General features: G+C 41.5%; 1 protein-coding gene across 2 annotated transcripts in view; it reads right to left on the minus strand.

Annotated features, from left to right (window-relative positions):
- Nucleotides 1-24,256, minus strand: part of Pik3c2a (phosphatidylinositol-4-phosphate 3-kinase catalytic subunit type 2 alpha) — a 127,832-nt gene that overhangs the window by 15,519 nt on the left and 88,057 nt on the right. For both annotated transcript variants that reach the window (XM_045144953.1, XM_045144954.1), the window contains exons 18-27: nt 24,140-24,234; nt 23,225-23,405; nt 21,029-21,133; nt 19,869-19,961; nt 14,421-14,550; nt 7,781-7,917; nt 5,871-6,040; nt 4,408-4,564; nt 3,753-3,862; nt 1,046-1,253 (exon numbers count right to left, since the gene is read on the minus strand). In XM_045144953.1, the coding sequence (XP_045000888.1) occupies nt 1,046-1,253; nt 3,753-3,862; nt 4,408-4,564; nt 5,871-6,040; nt 7,781-7,917; nt 14,421-14,550; nt 19,869-19,961; nt 21,029-21,133; nt 23,225-23,405; nt 24,140-24,234 (1,386 nt within the window). The remainder of the gene's footprint in view (nt 1-1,045; nt 1,254-3,752; nt 3,863-4,407; nt 4,565-5,870; nt 6,041-7,780; nt 7,918-14,420; nt 14,551-19,868; nt 19,962-21,028; nt 21,134-23,224; nt 23,406-24,139; nt 24,235-24,256) is intronic.

Here is a 24,256-nt window from a genome sequence, read left to right on the forward strand (position 1 = left end):
TCTTTATTCAAACAACAAGTTCTGTGATGGAAAGATGACCAGCAGTTAAAGGTGCTTGCTTGCAAAGCCTGGGAGCCTGGGTTCAAATTCCCAGTACTCATGTAAAGCCAGATGCACAAAGTGACACAAGCATCTGGAGTTTGTTTACAGTGGTGGGAAGTCTTATTGTGGCCCTTTTCTTTCTTCTCTCTCTGCTTGCAAATAAATAAAAATGTTTTAAAACAACTTTTAAAAAATTATTATTGTTTCTCCCCATATTCCAAGGTAGGTTCTCACAGTAGCTCAGGCTGACCTGGAATTCACTATGTAGTCTCAGGGTGGCCTTGGTCTCTTGGCAATCCTCCTATCTCTGCCTCCCGAGTGCTGGGATTAAAAGTGTGTGCCACCACGCCCGGCTTAAATTACTGAGACAGAGAGCATGTGTGATGTGCACCAGGGCCTCAGCCGCTACATTTGAAGGCCAGACGCTTTTGACACCTAGTGGGCATGTGCAACCTTGCACTTGCCTCACCTTTGTGAATTTGGCTTACATGGGATCTGGAGAGTAGAACAGACCTTAGGCTTTGCAGGCAAGTGCTTTAACCTCTAAGCCATCCCTCTAGCCCTTAAAAATAATATTAATAAACAAATAAAAAAGAAAGCACTATGTGTTTAAGTGCCTACCATGCTAAGGCCTTGGGTTTTATTCCAAGAACCACAAAAATGAATGAACAAATCAATACTATATCAGAGTGTACAATGGGAGCTATAGACTTTTTAAATTGCATTGGTTGATTCTGACAAAAGAAGAAATATCTACCATTGAAACTAAAAAAGTGGAAGGAATGGGAAAATAGCCGTAGCCCTTGGCACTAAAAGGAAAGATACATTTTGCCCTCATAGTTTTAAAGTAACATGAAATAAATGGCGCTTCAAGAACATCTGTTTGTTTCTGGAGCACCCATGTAAACAGCGCACACCTAAGAGACGCTGGGAAAGGAAGCCGTGGATGAAGAGCTTACGAAAGGCAGCACACACAGGACTACCTACTGATGTTGAAACTTACATAATGCTTATCTGGGTTGTATTTCTTATGATATGTGAAAACAGAGACTTCTTTGATTCGACCGTCTTGTCTAAAGGAGTATGTTTTGGGTGAAAATGAAAGGATGGGCTCATCATTAGAAGGAAGACCAGAAAAACGTAGCTGAGCCAGGTTGTGAATGAAGAAGTTAAACTTGGTGGCAATGCTTCCCAGGCTTGACTCAATCAGCCTGTAAAACAACCAGGAAATGCGTTAACAGTGCACCTTCTTGGGGACACATGCTACATTCTTTCAGATAATAGAAGACCACTTTTAGAAATGTATAGAGCAGATTCTCATGCTGCCAAAATTCTTTTTCTTCTTTAGGCAAAAAATCTTTGAAAATGCATCTCAACTCAGTAACAACAAAATTTTAGCATAAGAAAGAAATGTATTTTTTGGGCTATATGTGGTTTAAGAGCTATTAGAAATATATGATTAATATATTACTGAAAGATGAGTTTATTGAGGCTGGCCTCAAACTCACTCACAACGCTTCTTCTACCTCTCCTCTGTGCTGATGTGATCAAAGGCATGCACCACCAGGCAGCCCTGAAAATGATTTCTATCAAACAGTAGGTTGGAAAGTAGAGGGGGCCCAGTGGAAGGGGGACAAAGGAAAGCTTTGGAAGGAATTATGATCAAAACATATTATGTAAGCTGGGCATAGTGGCGCACGCCTTTAAACCCAGCACTTGGGAGGCAGAGGTAGGAGGAGCGCATTGAGTTCGAGGCCACCCTGAGACTACATAGTGAATTCCAGGTCAGCCTGAACTACAGTGAGATCCTACCTCAAAAAAAAAAAAAAACAAGCTGGGCGTAGCGGTGCACGCCTTTAATCCCAGCACTTGGGAGGCAGAGGTAGGAGGTTTGCACTGAGTTTGAGGCCACCCTGAGACTACAACGTGAATACCAGGCCAGCCTGAAGCAGAGTGAGACCCTACCTTGAAAAACCAAACCAAACCAAACCAAAAAAAAAAAAAGTATCTGTCAACATAAAGTTAAAAAAGACTCCTGAAAATCATGATTTCCCTCAACTGGGAAGAGAAATTTTTGTTTTGTGTTTTGTTTTTCAATGTAGGGTCTTCAATTTAGCCCAGGCTGACCTGGAATTCACTACATAGTTTCAGGTTGGCCTTGAACTCACAGTAATCCTCTTATCTCTACCTCCCAACTGCTGGAATTAAATAAATGTGTCCCCAGTGGGAAAAGATATTTTGAAGGACAGTTTACAGAATCAATCTGGAAGGAAGGAAGGGACCTGGATAAAAGTGCACAGGAGCCAAGGCACAGGAGCAGCGGAGGACGCCTGGAGGTCGGTGGTGCAGAAGCTGCTAGGCACAGGGAGACCAATGACTGACAGACAAACCAGACAAGAAGGAGTTCAGAATTGAGCTCTGCTCTAGAACACCTGCGTAGGAATTTGCAAGGCCCCGAATCTTTCAGACTCAGGGGGAAATGTACACAAAGCTGTCAGTGAACAAGCTGGTTACTGAATCTTGAGTATGTATGTGCCAGGGAGATCTATTTGGGAGGCAGAGGTAGGAAGATTGCCATAAGTTTGAGGCCACCCTGAGACTACATAGTGAATTCTAGGTCAGCCTGGGCTAGAGCAAGATCCTACCTTGAAAAATTTTTAAAAAATTATTTATTTACCTATTTGCAAGGTATGTATATATGGTGGAGGGGGGGGATAAAGAAATATGGGAATGCCAGGGCCTCTAGGCACTACAAATGAACTCCAGACACATGTGCCACCTTGTGCATCTGTTTTACATGTATACGTGGGTCCTGGAGAAGAGAACCCAGGTTGTTAGGTTTTGTGGGGCTTTAACTGCTGAGTCATCTCCCTAGCCCCCAAGACCTTGTATTTAAAGGAATAATGGCAAACTCAATGAAGCCACTGGCATGTGCTACAAATGCTGTGTCATGTAATAACACTAATACTAGTGCCTAGAGTGTGCTGTCTTCAGCGATGATGGCATTCATAAAAACTCTATCGGGTCCTAAAAGACCCACGTAAGCCAGATGCACAGGAGGCGCATGCATCAGGAGTTCATTTGCAGTGGCTGGAGGCCCTGGCATGCCCATTCTCTCTCTTCTCTCAAATAAAGAAAAATATTTTTTTTTAAAACCCTCTAATGGTTCATAGAATTCTATAGAAAATTTCCTCAGAAAATTATGCATAAATAGGATTCTTATATTTGAAATCATACACCAGATAACCTTGAGACTATACTTTGAGAGGAACACACACACGGATATGTATATATGCATATACATGCCCAGCCATAATTTTCAAAGTGCTATTGCAACGTCCATATTTATTCAGTAACTTTGTATGTGGGTGTTGGGGGGTGGTGGTGATGGCAGTACGAGGGGCTGAACCTAGGGGCTCACACATACAAGGATTAAGTGCTTTCCACTACTAAGCTACATCCCTAGGCCTATTTATTTTGAGTCAGGCTCTTTATTTCTAAGTTGCCCACACTGACCTTGATCTTGCAATTCTGTCTCATCTTCTGGAGTAACTGGAATTAAAGGTGTATACCACTAATCCAATGCTAAACTCTTGGCATTTTCTCTCTCTTGCAAATACTGAAAACTCAATGCTTCATCCATCAATCAAATAAAGTAAACCAAAGCTAAAATGTACATGCCTTCAGTAATGTAGCTAAATATGCCGTACCTCGTGAAGAAAACTGTAGCCTCAGCATCAGTAGTTTGGGGCTGAAGTGCATCTCTAACATATTGCAAATCTTGAACACTTGTCAGTTCTGGTAACCCTGAAGGAATCATCTGTACAAAGAAATTTAAAATGTTTTCTTAAAATTTCTGATAGTTACATAATTAAAAATAAAGCAAATAAAAATAATCATGCTTTTGAGACTCCCCCCCCCTTTTTTGTTTTTTATTTGAGGCAGGGTCTTGTTCTAACCCAGGCTGATCTGGAATTCAGAATGTAGTCTCAGAAGTTTGTCAATGTCTTGGGACTCTAAGTGACACTCTCACAAATAAAAACACAGTGGTCAATGATGCCACACAACTTGCTTAAGTCACAGACCCACTTATGGAATGAGAGATAGAAAGTCAGGACCTTCTGTTATTATTCTTCCAGTCTTAGCCACACTTAGGTAGGAGAATCACCATGAGTTTGAACCACCCTGAGATTATATAGTGAATTCCAGGTCAGCCTGAGCTAGAGTGAACCCCTACCTCAAAAAACCAAAATTTCAGTAACAATTTGACCTTTGTGACCACAGAAAATTTTATTCCAAACTCACAAAACATCCTTTTAAATGTATTAAACCACAGATGCTCTCATAATATTCAAACATAGTTACCAGTGAAAGGAGGCTGAGAAAGAGGTTTGTTTGTTTTCGTATCAAGTTGTAGGCCTGACAACAAAGGTCCACAAATAACTGGAAACGAATGGTGGGTTTTTCACCCCCATTAATGACGTAAGCCATGTCAGAGGTAAGCACGAAAGGAGCGCGATCCCTATGGGAGTACACAGAGCATTATTCACAGACACAGTCAACTAGTGCTAGTGCTCTTAAGTGGTTATGAAGCCAAACAGTGTCCAGGAGTTCCAAGTTTTCCTAATCTTTGAAAATTCAGTTTTACAGAGGCTATCACATAATAGTCTCATTATTAGAAAAATAAATTATATATAACATTTTGTTTTTTTCAAAGGTGCTATTTATAATTCTATATGTCCAAAGGGAGATTTAATAGTAGCTACAAAGTTTATATTCATTACCATTATACAAATGGAACCTTTTTGTGTGTGTGTTTTTTGAGGTAGGGTCTCACTCTAGCTCAGGCTGACCTGAATGAAATTCACTATGTAGTGTGAGGGTGGCCTCGAACTCATGGTGATTCTCCTACCTCTGCCTCCTGAGTGCTGGGATTAAAGGCATGTACCACCTTGCCTGGCCATTTTTTTAAGTTTAATTTTGTTTATATGAGAGAGAGGAAGTGAGGGAAGGAGGGGGAGGGGGGGGAGAGAGAGAGAGAGAGAGAGAGAGAGAGAGAGAGAGAGAGAGAGAGAGAGAGAGAGAGAGAGAGAGAGGGAGAGACAGAGAGAGAGAGAGGGAGAGGGAGAGGGAGAGAGAGAGAGAGGGAGGAAAGAACAAGCATGCCAGGGACTTTGGCCGCCGAAAACAAACTCCAAACACATATGCCATTCTGTCTATCAGGCTTATGTGGGTCCTGGGGAATTGAACCTAGGTCCTTTGGCTTTGCAGACAAGCGCCTTAACCACTAAGCCATCTTTCCAGCTTTTTTTTGGTTTTCCAAGGTAGGGCCTTACTCTTCTAGCTCAGGCTGTCCTTGAATTCACTATGTAGTCTCTGGGTGGTCACGAATTCATAGCAATCCTCCTATCTCTGCCTCTGAAGTGCTGAGATTAAAGGCATGCGCCACTATGCCTGGCCTCTTTCTTTTTCTTTTGAGGTAGGGTCTCACTCTAGCCCAGGCAGACCCGGAATTCACTCAATAGTCCCAGGATGGCCTTGATCTCACTGCAATCCTCCTATCTCTGTGCCCGAGTGCTGGGATTAAAGGTGTGTGCCAACACACCTGGCAAATGGAACAATTTCTAATAGATACCACAAACTAGCCAAAGCAAAATATGTGTCAATTTATTTTAAAAGCTTACATGTACTCATTTTGTCTATTATTTTGTAGTCAAATCATCCCCAGTCATATTCAGAAGGAGCCCTGAGGCCAAGCCCAGGAGGAAGGGCGTGAGTTCAAACAGGACATGCCCCTTTATCAACAGGTACAGTAACTGTATTAATACCTTTTGAAGCTGCCAAACATCTGCGCATGGCCCAGAAACTTCCCAAAGTCAATGTGAAACATGTGTCCGGTGCTTCGAAGCATGATATTATCATTGTGCCGATCACAGATTCCTAAAACGTAGGTGGCCACGCAGCACCCAGCACAAGAATAGATGAAGTTCTCGGAAGCCTGGAACAGACAGATTTTTATAAAAGAGAAAAAAAAAAAAGTATGTAGGCAGAATGACACAATGTGAAGTAATTTATTACTTTTTTTGAAACATTACTTCGGAGATGATGTGGTTTTTCAGGAGGCAGAAGCAGGATTACTGTGAGTTCCAGAATAGTCTGAGCATACAAACCAGGTTATGGGAATAAAAGCTAGCCTTTTAGAGAGAGAGAAAGAATGGGTGTATCAGGGCTACTAGCCACTGCAAACGAACCCCAAATGCATATGGCACCTTGTGCATCTAGCTTACATGGGTACTGGGAATCAAACCTGGGTCTCTCAAATAAATAACTATATTAAAAAATAATTAATTAAAAAATTAAAAAATCAGCCTGGGGATAGAGTGAATACTAGAGTGAGATCCTATCTTAAAACAAACAAAAAATTTGATGCTCCCAATATTAAGAAAAAGCTAGCAATCACAATTTTTCTGTGCAGAACTCTTTCTCCATTCTACAATATATATATGTGCATACAGGAAATCTCATAGCAATGTTATAATGCTCTGGTTTTACAGGCATAATAACACAAAACTGTAATATTTAACAGCAGTGGTCACAGAGGCACAAAGAACTTAGGCTTCAGATTTGTGCCGAGAATTTGGCTCCTAATCAACTGTTACCACCCGATGGCGGAGCTGCTTTAACTCATTTCCTTAATGTCTTCCAGGGTTTTTGGGGAATGTGATATTCTGGGTTATAAAAATACCTCTGCTTTGCTGGTCTATTAAATACATGCCTGGAATATTTTGGGGTTTATTTTTGTATTGGCTTCACTTATATCCCAGCCATCAAGTGCACTCTCTTTTATATATTTTTATATTTGTCTGTGCATGGTGGGGAAGGGTTTGACAGGGTTTCCTGCTAGTACAAACAAAAGCCAGACACTTGCACCACTTTCTGCGCCTGGCTTTATGTGGGTACTGCTAATCAAGTAGGCTTCCCAAGCAAGCACCTATAACTGCTGAGTCATTCCCATGTCCCCTATATTTTTTTCTCTTTTGAGGTAAGGTCTCATGCCAGCCCAGGCTGACCTGGAATTCACCATGTAGTATGGGGCTGACCCTGAACTCACAGTGAACCTCTGCTTCCTGAGTGCTAGAATTACAGGTGTGTGTCACCACGCTTGGCTTTTTTTTTTTTTTTAAATTGACAACTTCCATAATTGAAAACTTAAAAAAATTATTTATTTATTGGCAAGCAGAGAGAGGTAGAAGACACAGAGAGAATGGGCCAGCCAGGGTCTCTCTCTGCTTACAAATAAACAATAAATAAATGAATAATTTTTTAAAAATTGAGAAGAAAGGAAAAAGGAAAGAGGGAAGCCAGAAGAAGGGCATGTAGGGAGAACAGAAAGGGAGAGAAGCTAACTATTTTCTTGGCTAAATTTGCCTACCCACCAGAACAAGAAAATCAAAGTACTGGGCTAGAAAGATGGCTTAGCAGTTAAGACGCTTGCCTGCAAAAGCTAAGGACCCATGTTCAACTCTCCAGGTCCCACATAAGCCAGACACCAAGGTAACCCAAGTGTGCAAAGTCGCATATGTGTACTAGGTGGTGTACATATCTGGAGTTCAATGTGTGGCTCCCCTCCCCCCAACTCTCTCATTAAGAAAAAAAAAAAAGAAAATGAAAAGTATTAATGACATTCATAATACATGTTTCACAGAGTTTTTCAGAATGAAGAGACATTGATGATCACCTTCTCATATTCCTCTTCAGAAGGGTTGTACTTCCTCAGCCACTCAGCAAGTGGCTTATCTTTAAAGGACCCTGTCACACCATATTCCACTTGGATTTTCCTAAGGGTATCAGAAGCAGGAACTAACTCCACCATGCCTACAAAAAAATATTAAGCTATGTGAAAATATGTCCAGGAAGTAAGCCTTTTAAAGTTTATATATAGTTTAATTTCTTGTTTCCTTCTTCTTTTGTTTTTTTTTTCAAGGTAGGGTCTCACTCTTGCCAAAGCTAACTTGGAACTTACTCTGTAGTCCCAGGCTTGCCTCAAACTCACAGCAATCTTCCAACCTTTATCTCTTCAGGGCTGGGATTAAAGGTGTGCACCACCATGCCAAGTAGTTTTTTTTTTTTTTTAATTTTTGGGGTTTATTTTTATTTATTTATTTGAGAGTGACAGACAGAGAAAGAGGCAGAGAGAGAGAGAGAGACAGACAGACAGACAGAGAGAGAGAGAGAGAGAGAGAGAGAGAGAGAATGGGCATGCCAGGGCTTCCAGCCACTGAAGATGAATTCCAGATGCGTGCGCCCCTTTGTGCATCTGGCTAACGTGGGTCCTGGGGAATCGAGCCTCGAACCGGGGTCCTCAGGCTTCACAGGCAAGTGCTTAACCACTCTCCAGCCCTTTTCTTTTCTTTTTTTAATATTTATTTGCTGGGCGTGGTGGTGCATGCCTTTAATCCCAGCACTCGGGAGGCAGAGGTAGGAGGATCACCATGAGTTCAAGGCCACTCTGACATTACAGAGTGAATTCCAGGTCAGCTTGGACTAGAGTGAGACCCTACCTCAAAAAAACAAAACAAAAATAAATTATTTGAGAGTGAGAGAAAGAAAGAAGTTAGGAAAAAGACACAGAGAGAATGGCTACCACTGGAAATAAACTTGAGACACATGCACCACTTTATAAATCTGACTTTATAAATCTGACTTTATGTGGATACTGGGAAGCTGAATCCAGGCCATCGGGCTTTGCAAGCAAGTGCCTTTAACCACTGAGCCATTTCTCTAACCCATATATAGCTTTCAATCTTTGAAATAAGACATCAAATCTAGCATGTTATGCTGGAAATTTGCGAGCAATCTGAATTATTTTTGTACTTCCAAAAGCATTCTAGAAAGTCTGGAAGATAGCCCAGTGGTTAAAGGTGCTTGCTTGCAAACTCAGGATTCTATCCCCTAGTACACACTAAAAGCCAGATGCACAAAGTGGTGCACTGTGTGAAGTGGCAGGAGGAACTGGCCCACCTATACTCTCTCTCAAGGAAAGAAAGAAGGAAAGAAAGAAGGAAAGGAAGGAAGGAAGGAAGGAAGGAAGGAAGGAAGGAAGGAAGGAAGGAAGGAAGGAAGGAAGGAAGGAGGCAGGCAAGCAAGCAAGCATGTTTAAAAATAAAGAAAGTATCCTAGAGCCATGAGTGGTGGCTCACACCTGTAATCCCGCCACACAGGAAGCTGAAGCAAAAGATCGGTCCAAAGTAGCCTTGGCTGCATAGCAAGTTTAAGTCTACGTTCCATAAGACCTAATGAATGAACACGCATGAAGAAACTAAGTAACTACAAACACAGACAAACGTAAAGTTTCCAAGACTTCCTAAGAGGAACGTTACTAGTTGGACAAATTGCTTTTTCTTATCTGTATAATGCCTTTGAACACCTTTAATCCCAGCACTCGGAGGGGCAGAGGTAAGAGGATCACTGTGAGTTCAAGGCAGCCTGAGGCTATATAGTGAATTCCAGGTCAGCCTGGACTATAGTGAGACTCTACCTCGAAAAACAAAGGCCAGTGATAAGACCCTATTGCTGAAGACTCCATACACAGCTGACGCATAAAATGGAATGACATGGCTGGAAGCCAGGAGAGAGTCAGTCCCCAGACAGTCAGCGTGTCTAGTGCCAGAAGGCGCTACATAGGCGACTGGGGGAAATGACCAAGATCTGTCCAAGCAACACATTGTTTAACCTAATTAGCAACAAATAACCGGATGTGATGCCCACACAAGTGCAATAGTGGTACACAGCCATGGTGAGGAATCAATTGCTTTTGATTTGGCTAACTGATCCACTCAGTGGTACTAGACCCGTAGCTGGAGCTGGGAAACAAGTCAGAACCATACCCAAACACAAGCCCATTCTCCAATATCAAGCTACCATCAATCATGGGGTACAAGAGGGCCTACACCTACCATACTGTCTATCAAAAAAGTAAGTCTTATCTCAATTTTCCGGGTGCTAACTTACTCTCCGTTGGAGAATCTGCTTCTCTTTTCCAGACAGATGCAGATCCTAAGAAGAGAGCTGCCCCAACATACCTCAAAAGGGGCCCAACTGAAACTAAGGACAACTAGCGAAATAAGCAAGGCTGATGTTTTCCTGTGAACCGGATACCAGCACAAAGGGGAAGGAGACCAACGCAGAGAAAAATCAACTCCTACCAAATCAGAGAGTCAGAGCCTCAGAGGCCCCCAACACCTCAGCACTGAAGCAGACCAAAAATGAACCCAACATGGCTCAGGGATATTTTGCGGAAGAGGGGGCGGAAAGAATGTCAGAGTCACTTGTTGGGTCATGATTTACAGAGACATTTATCATACCAATAACTGGGGGCTAACTCCACAATGCACGACCCATTTTCATTAACAAGGAGGGTCTAATGGGAAGGGGTAGATCACAGATGAGCCTAAATAATGGTACCAAACTGCCTGTATTTACTGAAAAGAAAACTAATAAATTAAATTTAAAAAAAAAAAAAATAGAAAAAGTTTCAAATAGAGCTGGAGAGATGCCTCAGTGGCTAAGGCTCTTGCCTGCAAAGCCCAAGGATTCAGATTCAAGTGCCCAGTGCCCACGTACAGACAGTTGCACAAAATGGCACATGTGTCTGGAGTTTGCAGTGGCAAAAGCCCCTGCATGCATTTTCAGCAATTGAAGGCCCTGGTACACCCATTCATTCTCTCTCTCTCTCTCATAAATGAAATAAAAAGTATTAAAAAAAAAAAACACATCAAGACGATCAACCACCACAATCAAGTGCACTTCATTCCACAGATGCAGGGATGGCTCAACATACATAAGTCAATAGAACTGATTCAATGAGACTCAAAAACAGAATTCACATGATCATCTCGACAGATGTAGAAAAGGCCTTTGAAAATTCAACATCCCTTCATGATAAAAGTTGTTGACAGACCAGGAATAAATAGACTAGGATGGAACAATACTACCTCGGCATAATAAAAGCCACATATACAGCAATCCATGAGCGTGGAAGGCCCTTCCACCTTCGTGGTGTCTTCTTTAATTTTTTTAAATTTGAATATTGCTATTGGTAAGATGGTCTTCTTGTGATACTGAAGACCATCCTACCAATAGCAATATACAAGTTCAATGCAATCTTCATCAAATTATAGCACCATTCCTCACAGAAACAGAAAAGCACTCCTAAAATTCATATGGACGCACAAAAGATTATGGATAGCAAAAGAAATCCTAAGCTCTCCCCCCCCCAAAAAAAATAATTCCACTAGAGGTATCACCACACTTCAAGTTACACTACAGAGTCACAGTAAGAAACAGTATGCTGCTGTCACAAAAATAGACATTGAGGGCTGCAGAGATGGCTTACCAGTTAAGGTGCTTGCCTGCAAAGCCTAAGGACCCAAGTTTGACTCCCTAGCACCCACATAAGCCAGATGCCCAAGATGGTGCACTCGTGTGAAGTTCATCTATAGCAGCTAAAGACCCTGGTGCGTCGATTCTCTCACTATTTTCTCCCTGTCAAATAATAATTTAAATATAAAAATTTTAAATAGACATGAGATCAATGGACTAGAAGAGGATCCACACAACAGCAATAAGCTGATTTCCACCAAGGATGACAGAGATGTATGTTGTAGAAAAGACACTGCCTTCAATGAATGGTGCTGGAAAAACCACATATCCACATGTACAAAAATGAAGCTAAACTGGGTGTGGTGGCACATGACTTTAATCCTAGCACTCAGGAGGCAGAGGTAGTAGGGACCATCATGAGTTTGAGGTCACCTTGAGACTACATAGTTTATTCCAGGTCAGCCTGGGTAAGAGCAAGACCCTACCTCAGAAGAAAAAAAAAAAAAAAAACTAGACCCTTATCACACACCCTTCACAAAAACCAACTCCAAATGGATCAAAGATACCAGTGTAAGAACCAAAATGCTGAAAGTTCTAAAGGAAAAAGTAGGGAGTACACTACAAGATACCAGTATAAGCAAGAATTTTCTGAATAGGATTATAGTTGCTCAGGAAATAATTGACAAATGGGAATACTTGAAATTAAAAGGCTTAGCTGGGTGTGGTAGCGCATGACTTTAATCCCAGCACTTGGGAGGCAGAGTTAGGAGGATTGCCATGAGTTCGAGGCCACCCTGAGAGTCCATCGTGAAAAAAAGAAATTAAAAGGCTTTACGTCATTAAAAACAGTCAATTGAAGGTTGGCTTAAGCAGTTAAGGGCCTTCTTGCCTGTGAAGCCTCAGGACCCAGGTTCAATTCCCCAATATCCATGTAAGCCAGATGCACAAGGTAGCACATGCATCTGGAGTTCATCTGTGGTGGCTGGAGGCTCTGGCACACTCATTCTCTCTCCCCCTCACTCTGCCTCTTTCTCTCAAATAAACAAACAAACACACAAACAGTTTAAGATATTAAACTAAACATGCAAAAAAAAAAAAAAAAAAAAGCCAATCAAAAATGGAGGTTGGAGAGATGGCTTAGCGGTTAGGGCATTTGACTGCAAAGCCAAAGGATCCCGGTTCAATTCTCCAGGACTCAAGTAAGACAGATGCACAAGGGGTTGGAGGTGCATGCATTTGGACTTCATTTGCAGTGGCTGGAAGCCCTAGTGCGCCTACTCACTCTCTCTCAAATAAATAAACATTATTTTTTTAAAGAAAGGCTGGGTCTGGAGAGACCTCTTCAGGTAAAAATAACCCCATGCTGCATAGACAATGCAGATAGTTCTAGTTTATCTGGTCAACGGGCAAAAAGCAAGCCCTTAGGGTCTTCAGATCCAATCTTTTGTTCATTTCTTATTGCTGGAATTTCATATTCATTTTTTCTTGTTGGATGACTAAACCAGATGGCAGAGGTAGGAGGATTGCCATGAGTTCGAGGCCACCCTGAGACTACATAGTGAGCTTCAGGTCAGCCTTGAGCTAGAGTGAAACCTTGCCATGAAAAAATAAAAACAAACAACAACAAAAAAAAAATCCAACCTCCCCACGCCCCAAAGAAAGCCCCGCTTTAGATTCTATCTCACTCTAGTCAGAAATGGCTATAGTAACAATAAAAAAGACAATAAATGCTTACGAATATGTGGTGAAAGAGGGATCCTTAACCACTGTTGATGGGAATGACTTATAGCCACTATGAAATTCAGTGTGGCCAGAAGGCATGGAGGTACATGCTTTTAATTCCAGCACTCGGGAGGCTGAGGTGAAAGAATCATTGTGAGTTCAAGGCCAGCCTGGGCTAGAGTAAGACCCTACCTTAAAAAACTAAAAATGAAAAAAAAAAAAAAAGCTAAAATAGGCTAGATGTGGTGGTATATGCCTTTCATCCCAGCAATTTGGAAGCTGAGGTAAGAGGACTGCTATGAGTTCAAGGCCAGTCTGGGACTAACAAAGTGAATTCTAGGTTAGCTAAGCTATAGACTCTGTCTTATTACATAAAAAAAAGGGTGGGTGGGCAGGAGAGATTGCTCAGTTATTAAAGCACTTGTCTGCAAAGCTTAAGGTTCAATTCCCAGTACCCTCGTAAAGCCAAATGCATAAGGCGGCACATGTGTCTGGAGTTCATTTGCAGTGGCTTGAGGTCCTGGCACACCCATTTTCTTCCTCCTTCCTTCCTTTCCTCCTTCTTCTCTTTCAAATAAATAAATAAATAAAATATTCATTGAAAAGCTAAAAATAGCCAGGCACGGTGGCGCACGCCTTTAATTCTAGCACTCGGGAGGCAGAGGTAGGAGGATCACCGTGAGTTTGAGGACACCCTGAGACTACACAGTTAATTCCAGGTCAGCCTGGGCTAGACTGAGACCCTACTTCAAAAAACAAACAAACAAAAAATCAAAGCAAGAAAAGCTGAAAATAGCAGGGCATGGTGGTGAACACTTTAATCTCAGCACTGGGGAGGCAGAGGTAAGAGGATCACTGTGAGTTTGAGGCCACCCTGAGACTACATAGTGAATTCCAGGCCAGCCTGGGCTAGAGAAAGCTCCACCTTGAAAAACCAAAAAGGAAAAAAAAGCTGGGGGCCTGGAGCAATGACTCAGTGGTAAAAGGTACCTGCTTGCAAAGCTTGACAGTCTGCAGTTCAACTCCCCGTACCCATGAAAGCCAGATGCACAAAGTGGTGCATGCATCTGGAGTTTGCTTGTAGCACAGAGGCCCTCACAGGCCCATTTTCATTGTCTCTCATGTAAATTTAAAGACACACACACACACACACACACACACACACACACAAAAAAAAAAAAAAACACACCACCACATTAGATTAAAGTCACTGAGATTTCACTATAATAGGACATTTAGGTATACTGGGAGCTAACTTCACAAAAGAGACTTACCTCGATCTCGGCCAGTTGAGAGACATTTGAAAATTACCATCCTCAGGTCCAGTCCTTCTTTAAGCCAGATCTTATCCATGATCTTTATCATCTGTAAAGCTAACATATCTTGCCGAAGATCTTCACCAACCTTGAATTTAAGGAAACAAAATTTGTGCTTTTCCAAAAGACTTGATGGATTACATGCTATAATACTTGGAGAGCATTTTTTTCCTTTTCACTTTTTTTCTTTTTGGTTTTTCAAGGTAAGGTCTTGCTCTAGCCCAGGCTAACCTGGAATTCACTGTGTCTCCGGCTGGTTTTGAACTCAGCAATACTCCTACCTCTGACTCCCAAGTACTGGGATTAAAGGAATGTGCCAGATTTTTTCTGAAACACTTGAACATCCAAGCCATCTCTCCAGTGCTCTTTTTTCTTTTCTTCTGAGGTAGTGACTCACTATACCCCAGGCTGACCTACTCATGCTACAGTCCCATGCTGGCCTTGAATTCAAGTCAACCCTCCTACCTCTGCCTCACATACACTGTAAAGACATGTACCACCATGCTCAACCTTGAGGGGCATTTAAAAATTTATTAATTATTAATAAATCAATACTGATTTATTTTAAATAAATCAATATTTATTTATTGAGAGGGAGACCAAGAGAAAGAGACAGAGTATGGGCACACCAGGGCCTGTTGGCTCTGCAAACAAACTTCAGACACATGCACTACTCTGCACCTGGCTTCACACGGGTACTGGGGAATCAAACCTGGGCCATCAGGTTTTGCAAGGAAGTGTCTTTAATGGCTGAGCCATTTCTCCAGCCCTTTGAGGGGCATTTTGAATGGGAACAGTAAAAGGAAGAAATAAACTGAGTTGCTTTTGTATTCTGCAGCACTCTGGAGTCGACTGAATAAGCTCTTCATGTCTAAATCTCCTACAACAGTGCATTTGATTTTGATTAATTTTGAAGAGTCAAGGATTAATTCCAGAGCCTTATATATACTTGTGAAGCACCATTCTAGCAATGAAAAGTACATTATAAAAGGTGCACAATTATACAGATTTACAGTATAACAGACTACTGTCTCTCAATTATATAATTATATTAATGCTAATATCCTGATTGTGTCAGCACAATACACTTGTATAAGATGTTACAACTAGGGCCGGAGAGATGGCTTAGCGGTTAAGCGCTTGCCTGAGAAGCCTAAGGACCCCGGTTCGAGGCTCGGTTCCCCAGGTCCCACATTAGCCAGATGCACAAGGGGGCGCACGCGTCTGGAGTTCGTTTGCAGTGGCTGGAGGCCCTGGCGCGCCCATTCTCTCTCTCTCTCTATCTGCCTCTTTCTCTCTCTGTCACTCTCAAATAAATAAATAAAAATATTAAAAAAAAAAAGATGTTACAACTAGGGGAAAATTGTATAAGGTTTCACAGGATCTATATAATTTCTTTAATTTTTAAATTATTTTATTTGAGAAAGAGGTAGGTAGAGAGGGGGAGAGAATGGGTGCACCAAGGCTTTTGGCCACTGCAAACATTCAGACACATGCATCTGATTTATGTGGGTCTGAGGAACTGAACTTGAGTCCTTTGGCTTTGCAGGCAAACGCCTTAAACACTAAAGCATCTCTCCAGCCCTATCTGTATAATTTCTTCTGTGTTTGTGTAACGTGTTTATTTGTGTGTACAAAGGTGTACATGGTACAGAGGCTAGACAGAGAGAACATCAGGAGTCCTTCTCTATTGCTATTCCAGTTTCCTTGAGACAAAGTCTCTTACTGAAACTGGAGCTTCAAAAAAAATTATTTATTTATTAGAGAGAGAAAGATAGGCAGTGAGAATGGATACTCCAGGACCTCTAGCCACTACAGACAAACTCCAGATGAATGTACCGCCATGTGCATCTGGTTGACATGGGACCTGGTGAATAGAACATGGATCCTAAGGCTTCGCAGGCATGTGCCTTAACCACTAAGCCGTTTCTCCAGCCTGAAACTGGAGCTTTTGTTCTCGGCTCAGACTTGCTGATGAATGAGCTCCAGTGATTCTCTGGTCTCTGCCTCCCACAGGACTGAGGTTATAGGTGGGCATGGCTATACTCAGCTTACCTTTATAGTATTTATTTATTTGACTTTTTGAGGTAGGGATTGGCTCTCGCCCAGGCTGACCTGGAATTCACTATGTAGTCTCAGGATGGCCTCAAACTCATGGTGATCCTTCTACCTCTGGACCCCTGAGTGCTGGGATTAAAGGCATAGGCCACCATACCTGGCTCTATAGTTTCTTATAATTGTCTATACATCTATAATTATCTCAAAATAAAGATACTTAATCCTCTCAGAAATAATCAGGTCTAGCCGGGCATGAGTTTGAGGCCATCCTGAGACTACATAGTGAATTCCAGGTCAGCCTGGGCTACAGTGAAACCCTACCTCGAAAATAAAAAATTAAGTCTAAATACAGCCCCAACCAATTTAAATTTTGTTTTATTCAAGACAGGGTCTCATTCTAGCCCAGGCTACCCTGGAACTCTCTGTGCAGTCCCAGGCTGGCCTCAAACTCACAGTCATCCTTCTACCTATGCCTCCCAAGTATTGAGATTAAAGGCATGCATCACCATGCCTGGCTTAAATAAAATATATAATAATTAATAAACTTTTCAAGCTAACCAAGGGCACTAAAAGACCCAAGTTTGATTCACCAGTACCCATGTAAGCCAGATGCACAAGGTGGCACATGCATCTGGATTTCGTTTGCAGGGGCCTGAGGCCCTGGCACACCCATTCTCTGTCTCTTTCTCTCTATAATATTTAAAAGGAAACTAACCACGAAAATATGAAAAACAGTAAGAGGGATTTGCCTGAACAAATATTCAGACAACTTACAAAATCTGTCTAAACAAAATAGATGGTACTGTTGTAGGAAAAAGCTCCCATCACTAAAATAATGGAGTCCTAAACCAGGCAAGTATATGAGAACTCACTGAAGTTATTTTTATGATCTCCATTAATTATCTACATTAATAAGTAAACTAAAATCTCCGTTCTCTCTTCAAGATACACAGATAAGGGTGACAATGCACAGAACTCTGGTAACTTGCTAATGACCCAGCCCTGCTGCTTCACACAGGTTACTTACACGTTCCCACAAACCAGTAGCCAGGCGTAACGGCACATGCTTATAATCCCAGCTCTTGGGAAACTGAGGCAGGAGGATCAAGGCCATCCTGGGTTACACAGGAAATTTAAGGCCATCCTGGGCTATACAAGGAGACATTGTCTCAAAAAAACAAACAAGCAAATCAAACCAAAACAAACAAAACTATCACCAACCAATGCCCACTGCTCAGGGTTTTCTAGCTTTATAAATCTGTGAGGCTCCAGTCATATTACAGTTGTGATCTGCTGAACTAGTGTGGCCAAGTGTACAGCTTTATCCAAGTGTTGTGTCTGTCCCCAAATCTATTTGGGAAGAGTTTGTCAGTACTAATTTTCTGTATTTAAAGACATAAACTAAACAAGAATGCATAAACCTGCTGCTGCTTAGATCACCGCAGCTTCAAGGACCCAGTTTAAGCATATTTAAAAACAAAACAAAAAGGACAAATAATTTTTGTGTAATTATCCAACTTAAATTGTCATTGTTGTTTGCTTTTTTTTTTAAGATAGGGCCTGGCTCTAGACCAGGCTGACATGGAATTCTCAGGGATCCTCCTACCTCTGCCTCCTGAGTACTGGGATTAAAGGCATGTGCCACCACATCTAGCTTAAAAAAGTATTTTTTTTTTAAATATTTCTTGTTCATTTTTTATTTATTTATTTGAGAGTGACAGACACAGAGAGAGACAGATAGAGGGAGAGAGAGAGAATGGGCGAGCCAGGGCCTCCAGCCACTGCAAACGAACTCCAGATGCATGCGCCCCCTTGTGCATCTGGCTAACGTGGGACCTGGGGAACTGAGCCTCGAACCGGGGTCCTTAGGCTTCACAGGCAAGTGCTTAACCACTAAGCCATCTCTCCAGCCCAAAAAAGTATTTTTTATTATATTTATTTGCAAGGAGAAGAGAGAAAGAGAGAGAGACAGAGTATGAATGACAGAGAAAGGGAATGCCAGTGCCCCTAGTCACTGTATACGAACTGCAGATGTACGTACCACTTTGTGCATCTGCTTTTACATGGGCACTGGGGAACTGCACCTGGGCCATCAGGCTTTGCCTGAAAGGACCTCTACCTGCTGAGCATCTCTCCAGCCTAGTTCCTTTTTTGAGACAGGGTCTAAAAGCTCTGGCTGGCCTACAAGTTACAATCCTCCTTCCTGTACCGGCTAAGAACTGGGATTAAAGGTGTATGACACCAACTTAGATACTTCTGACTCAAATTCAATAAAAATAAATAGGACTGGAGAGATGGCTTAGCAGTTAAGGTGTTTATCTGTGAATCCTAAGGACCCAGGTTTGATTCTCCAGTACCCACATAAGCCAGATGCACATGGTGACACAAGCATCTGGAATTTGCTTGCTGTGGCTAGAGGTCCTGGCCATCCCCATTTTTTTTTTTTTCTCTCTCTCCCTTCCATCTTTCTAATACATTTAAAAAATATATTTATTTTTATTTATTTGAGAAAGAGAGAGAGTGAGAGAAGCAGAGAGAGAGAATGGGCACGCCAGAGCCTCCAAACACTGCAAACAAACTCCAGACACATGTACCGCCTTGTGCATCTGGCTTATGTGGGTCCTAGGAAATCAAACCTGGGTCTTTTGGCTTTGTGGGCAAACACCTTAACTGCTAAGCCATTTCCTAACCCTCATAAATAAATTAAAAAACAGGGCTGGAGGGATGGCTTTTCGATTAAGGCATTTGCCTGAAAAGCCAAAGGACCCAGGTTCGATTCCCAAGGACCCACATTAGCCAGTTGCACAAGGTAGCACATGTGTCTAGAGTTCGTTTGCAGTGGCTAGAGGCCCTGGCACGCCCATTCTCTCCCCCTCCCCTTGTCAAATTAATTAATTAAAAAATAAAATTATCAGGCTGGAGAGATGGCTTAGCAGTTAAGTGCTTGCCTGTGAAGCCTAAGGACCCCAGTTCGAGGCTCAGTTCCCCAGGACCCATGTAAGCCAAATGCCCAAGGTGGTACATGCATCTGGAGTTCATTTGCAGTGGCTGGAGGCCCTGGCACACCCATTCTCTCTCTCTCTCTCTCTCTCTATGTCTGTCTCTCTCAAATAAACAAATAAATAAAATTATCTTGTAATTTTGAAACAGGAAATAATAAAATGAATTTATTAACTGTTATTTTTCATACCTACCTATAAATAGTCCTTGCCAGACAGAGGCAGTGGTACACACCAGGTACTTAAAAGGCTGAAGCAGGAGGATCAGCCCAGCAGTTGAGCAACAACCTGAGCAATATAGTGAGATGCTCTAGACAACAAAACCCAAAAAGGAACTTGGATTTCTCACCTTAAACATGACATTAATTTCTTCCCCCATAGGATCTGCGTTCACCAGTGTGACTTTCAGTGGCACAGCATTTGAACTGAAGAAAGAACAGGACTGCAAACACAACATCTGACCATTAGGGAGATAATACTGGAATAAAACATTTAGATATCTACTCCTCAGCATTTCCCCCTTTACTTGTTCCTTGAAATTGCAATAAACGAGATAATATGCATGACTGACATTTAGCTGATCTGATAACAGTATACCTAAAGACAGCCTAAGTAAATAAAATATTATCTCTAAAGGTAAAGGAGCAAAACTTTAAAGGTGGGGCAAAAAAAAAATGTTAAAGCCTGAGGCTTGTCAGTATTCAGTCCCCATCAGAACACAGCAGTTGTGATGCTCGTGTTGCTGTGAAATGAGATCTCACTCCTAACTGTGGGACTCTCATACTATTCGTGGAATCAAATACTGACCGAAACGAATGATTTCATTAGAAAAGACCAAATCTTATGCTAGTTATTTATCTTTGGTTTTTGAGGTAGGGTCTCACTCTAGCCCAAGCTGGATTATTCACTATGTAGTCTAAGGCTGGCCTCGAACTCCTGAGGTGATTTTCCTACCTCTGGCTCCCATGTGCTGGGATTAAAGGTGTGTGCCATCCCGCCTGCCAAGACTTGGACCATTTTCAAATAAAATTATCCACTCAGTGGTAGAATGTTTAACCAGTATGTGTAAGACCCTGGCTTCAACCCCTAGCCTAACAAAATAAATAAGTAGGTTCAAATGTTATTTAAAAAAAAAATGAGATGGAAATGGGCCCACGCACCTTTAATCCCAGCACTCAGGAGGCCAAGGTAGGAGGATCACTGTCACTCGAGGCCAGCCTGAGACTAATTCCAGGTCACCCTGGGCTAGAGTGAGACCCTACCTTAACTCCAACCCCATCCCCCACCAATTACTAAAAGCTAGTTAAGACCATTAAGACAAGCATAAAGAGAACAAACAAAATTCAAAGCAGGAAGTGATCTGACAGATTTGTCTTTCAGGAACAGATTAGGTGAAAATAGACTAGAATCCATCTGGACCCTAGTGACAGTACTCTTCAAGTTTATTTTTATTTGGCTGTGTAAAGCTGTCCAGATGAAATCACCATGGACTGGTAAATGCTGTGTTACCTTAATATTTAATTCTTTTGCCACTAGACTTGGTTTGAGAGGGAGACGGCACTTATTTCTCAGAAAAAAGGATTGTACTCGTTCCATACTCCTTTGAAGAACAACCTAGGGAAGAGATTGCTACTGTAAGTACTTTATGCAAATCTGTTCTTTTTTCTTTTTTGGGGTGTGTTTCGATGAAAATCTATCCTTAAGACAAATTATGCTGTGCATACTATTTTATAATTCGCCCAACTGGGCTGGAGGGATGGCTTAATGGTTAAGGCACTAGCCTGCAAAACCAAAGTAACCGGGTTTGATTCTCCAGGACCCACATATGCCAGATGCACAAAGTAGTGCACCCATTCTCTCTCTCTTAAATAAAATAAATAGAAAAGTGCCCAATTATCAAATGGTCAAAATAAGCTGCTAAAAAAGTGTTAACTATTACTGTAAAAATAAAATTTGAATAGGCAAACACTAGCTACAAAGACATAAGGGAGAAGTACATATGGCCAATCCATGGATATGCAGATGTTAAAAAGAGAAATTCAACAATTACGAGAAGAAATTTTCACCTGTTAGATAGAAATTTTAGAACACCCCCACGCCCCCGTGGTAAAAAACAATTTCATATTCTGTTGACACAGGTGTAGATTAAGGCAGAGGGAATAACAATCTAATTGAAGATATTATACCTAAGAAGGAGTACAGCTCTTGACTTGGCTATTTTGCCTGCAGGAATAACAATAAAGAAATACCAGCCGGGCGTGGTGGCGCACGCCTTTAATCCCAGCACTCGGGAGGCAGAGGTAGGAGGATCGCCATGAGTTCGAGGCCACCCTGAGACTCCATAGTGAATTCCAGGTCAGCCTGGGCTAGAGTGAGACCCTACCTCGAAAAATCAAAAAAAAAAAAAAAAAAAGAAATACCAGCAAGCCTAGTACAATGTAGTGCATCTACAGTGTGAGCTACTTGGAAAGCTGAGGAATGATAGCCATAGCAAGCTCAAGAGTTTGGACCCAGCCTAAGCAGTTAGGTGATACCCCAACTCTAAAAAGATAAAGAAAAAAGGGGACCTGGAGAGATGGCTCAGTGGTTAGAAGGCGCTTCCTTGTAAAGTACCAGCCCAAGTTCAATTCCCCAGTACCAACTTAAGGCCAGATGACATGAGTGGCACATGTGTCTGGAGTTCATTTGCAGTATCTCAAATAAACAAAAATGTTTTTAAAGAAGAAAAACCAAATGAAAATACTTAGTAGCAGAGGCCAGTAAGTTAAAAAGGAGACATAAAGGGAAGAGAAAGGAAGGTAAGAGGGTACTTAATAGGTTGATATTGTATATATGTAAGTACAATGATTGTGATGGGGAGGTAATACGATGGAGAATGGAATTTCAAAGGGGAAAGGGGGGGAAGGGAGGAATTAACATGGGATATGTTTTTATAATCATGGAAAATGCTAATAAAAATTTTTTAAAAAAGAAGAAAAACCACCAGATAGGTAAAAATTTATACAATAATGTTCAAAGCAACACTATCTGAAACAGAAGTGTCAATAGCTACATGGAGGCTCACAAGGAATGCTGCTGCAAAGACCTTGCAACATTATGTATCTACTTACACAGGTACATCAATTGTAACTATACTTTCTGACATGAATCCTCTAACATTAAGTTTAAAAAGCCATTTGCAGGGCTGGAGAGATGGCTTAGTGGTTAAGGCACTTGCCTGCAAAGCTAAAGGACCCAAGTTCGATTCCCCAAGACCCATGTAAGCCCAATGCACAAGGTGGTGCATGCATCTGGAGTTTGTTTACAGTGGCTAGAGGCCCTGGTACACCCATTCTCTTTCTCTCTCCCTGTCTCTTTTCCATCTCTCTCAAATAATAAATAAAAAATATTTTAAAGTTGCAAAACAGCCATTTGCCACAAAAAACCAAGGTGTACTTACTGAGATAATTTAAGATCTAAACAAAAGTAAAGAATTAGAAGATACAGCATTATTACAATCATAGTATTTCTAAAATTTATCTACAGATTCAACATACTTCTTATCAAAATTCCACTGGCCGGGTGTGGTGGCACCCACCTGCACCCTTAGCACTCAGTAGGCCTAAGCAGGATTTCTGAGTGCAAGGACAGCCTAGGGAACACAGTGATTCCTGACTGAACCTCAAAACCAAACCAAACCTTACATTTTCTTTCATAGGTACATACCTGTCTGGCTGATCCACTAGCTTGCCTTACTTTTTCTGCTACTCCTCCTAAAAGCTGTACAAACTTCATCTGCTTAGAAAGCTCTTCTCTGAGTCCTTTTCCTCCTACTGAGAGGAGAGCACCCAGCACATGCTCATATCGGCTACCAAACTGTGTGTCATGCAGAGCATCCTTGAGAAGCCTAAACAACAGAAATCATTATTTCGGCTACCTGAGAAATGCATGAAGCTCCCCAACAATCAATTTAACAATTCTATTTTAGATATTCAGACACTCATTTTGAGCTATATAAGCATGTGAAAATGCATTAGATATTATTCAGCTATAATGTACAACAGCAAATGTTATCCAGTAGAGGGGAACATTTTGGGTTTTATTTGTAAAGACAAATTAGCTTTCTTGTATCTTATGTTTGGGCTTGCTGCACAAACAAGACGACTTCAGTGTGGATCCCTATGCACCCACATCAAGTACTAGGCCTGGTGCCGAGCTGCACTGGGGAAGTAGATGCAGGGAATCCTAAAGGCTCAGTGCTCAACTACTAGTCAAGCCAAGTTGGTCAGCTCTAGGTTCAGTGAAGGATCTTGTCTCAAAAAAGTAAGATGAGCCACCCTGAGACTACATAGTGAATTCCGGGTCAGCCTGAGCCAGAGTGAGACCCTAACTTGAAAAACCAAAAAAAAAAAAGTAAGATGAGAGGGACCGAGGAAGTATATAGCATCAAGTTCTGGCCTATGGGAATGTGTGAACACACACATATGTGTCCAAACATACACAACACACACAAATACAGAATAAAAGATCCATTAATAATACATCCAATTGTCCACAGTAAGGAGTGTGAACACACTGTTTAGACTTAATTCTATAAATACTTGTAATAGAAATAAGATACTTAATAAATTTAAGTCTTACCAGTATAAACTGTGAGCTATTTGGATATTGCCCAATGCCCTGGACAGAAGGAAGCGTACCAGTGAACTATTCAAGTAAATTTCATATTTCAAAGCCTATGTGTAAGAGAAAATTAGA

The sequence above is a fragment of the Jaculus jaculus genome, chromosome 3 (assembly GCF_020740685.1).
Source record: "Jaculus jaculus isolate mJacJac1 chromosome 3, mJacJac1.mat.Y.cur, whole genome shotgun sequence".
Lineage (NCBI taxonomy): Eukaryota > Metazoa > Chordata > Mammalia > Rodentia > Dipodidae > Jaculus > Jaculus jaculus.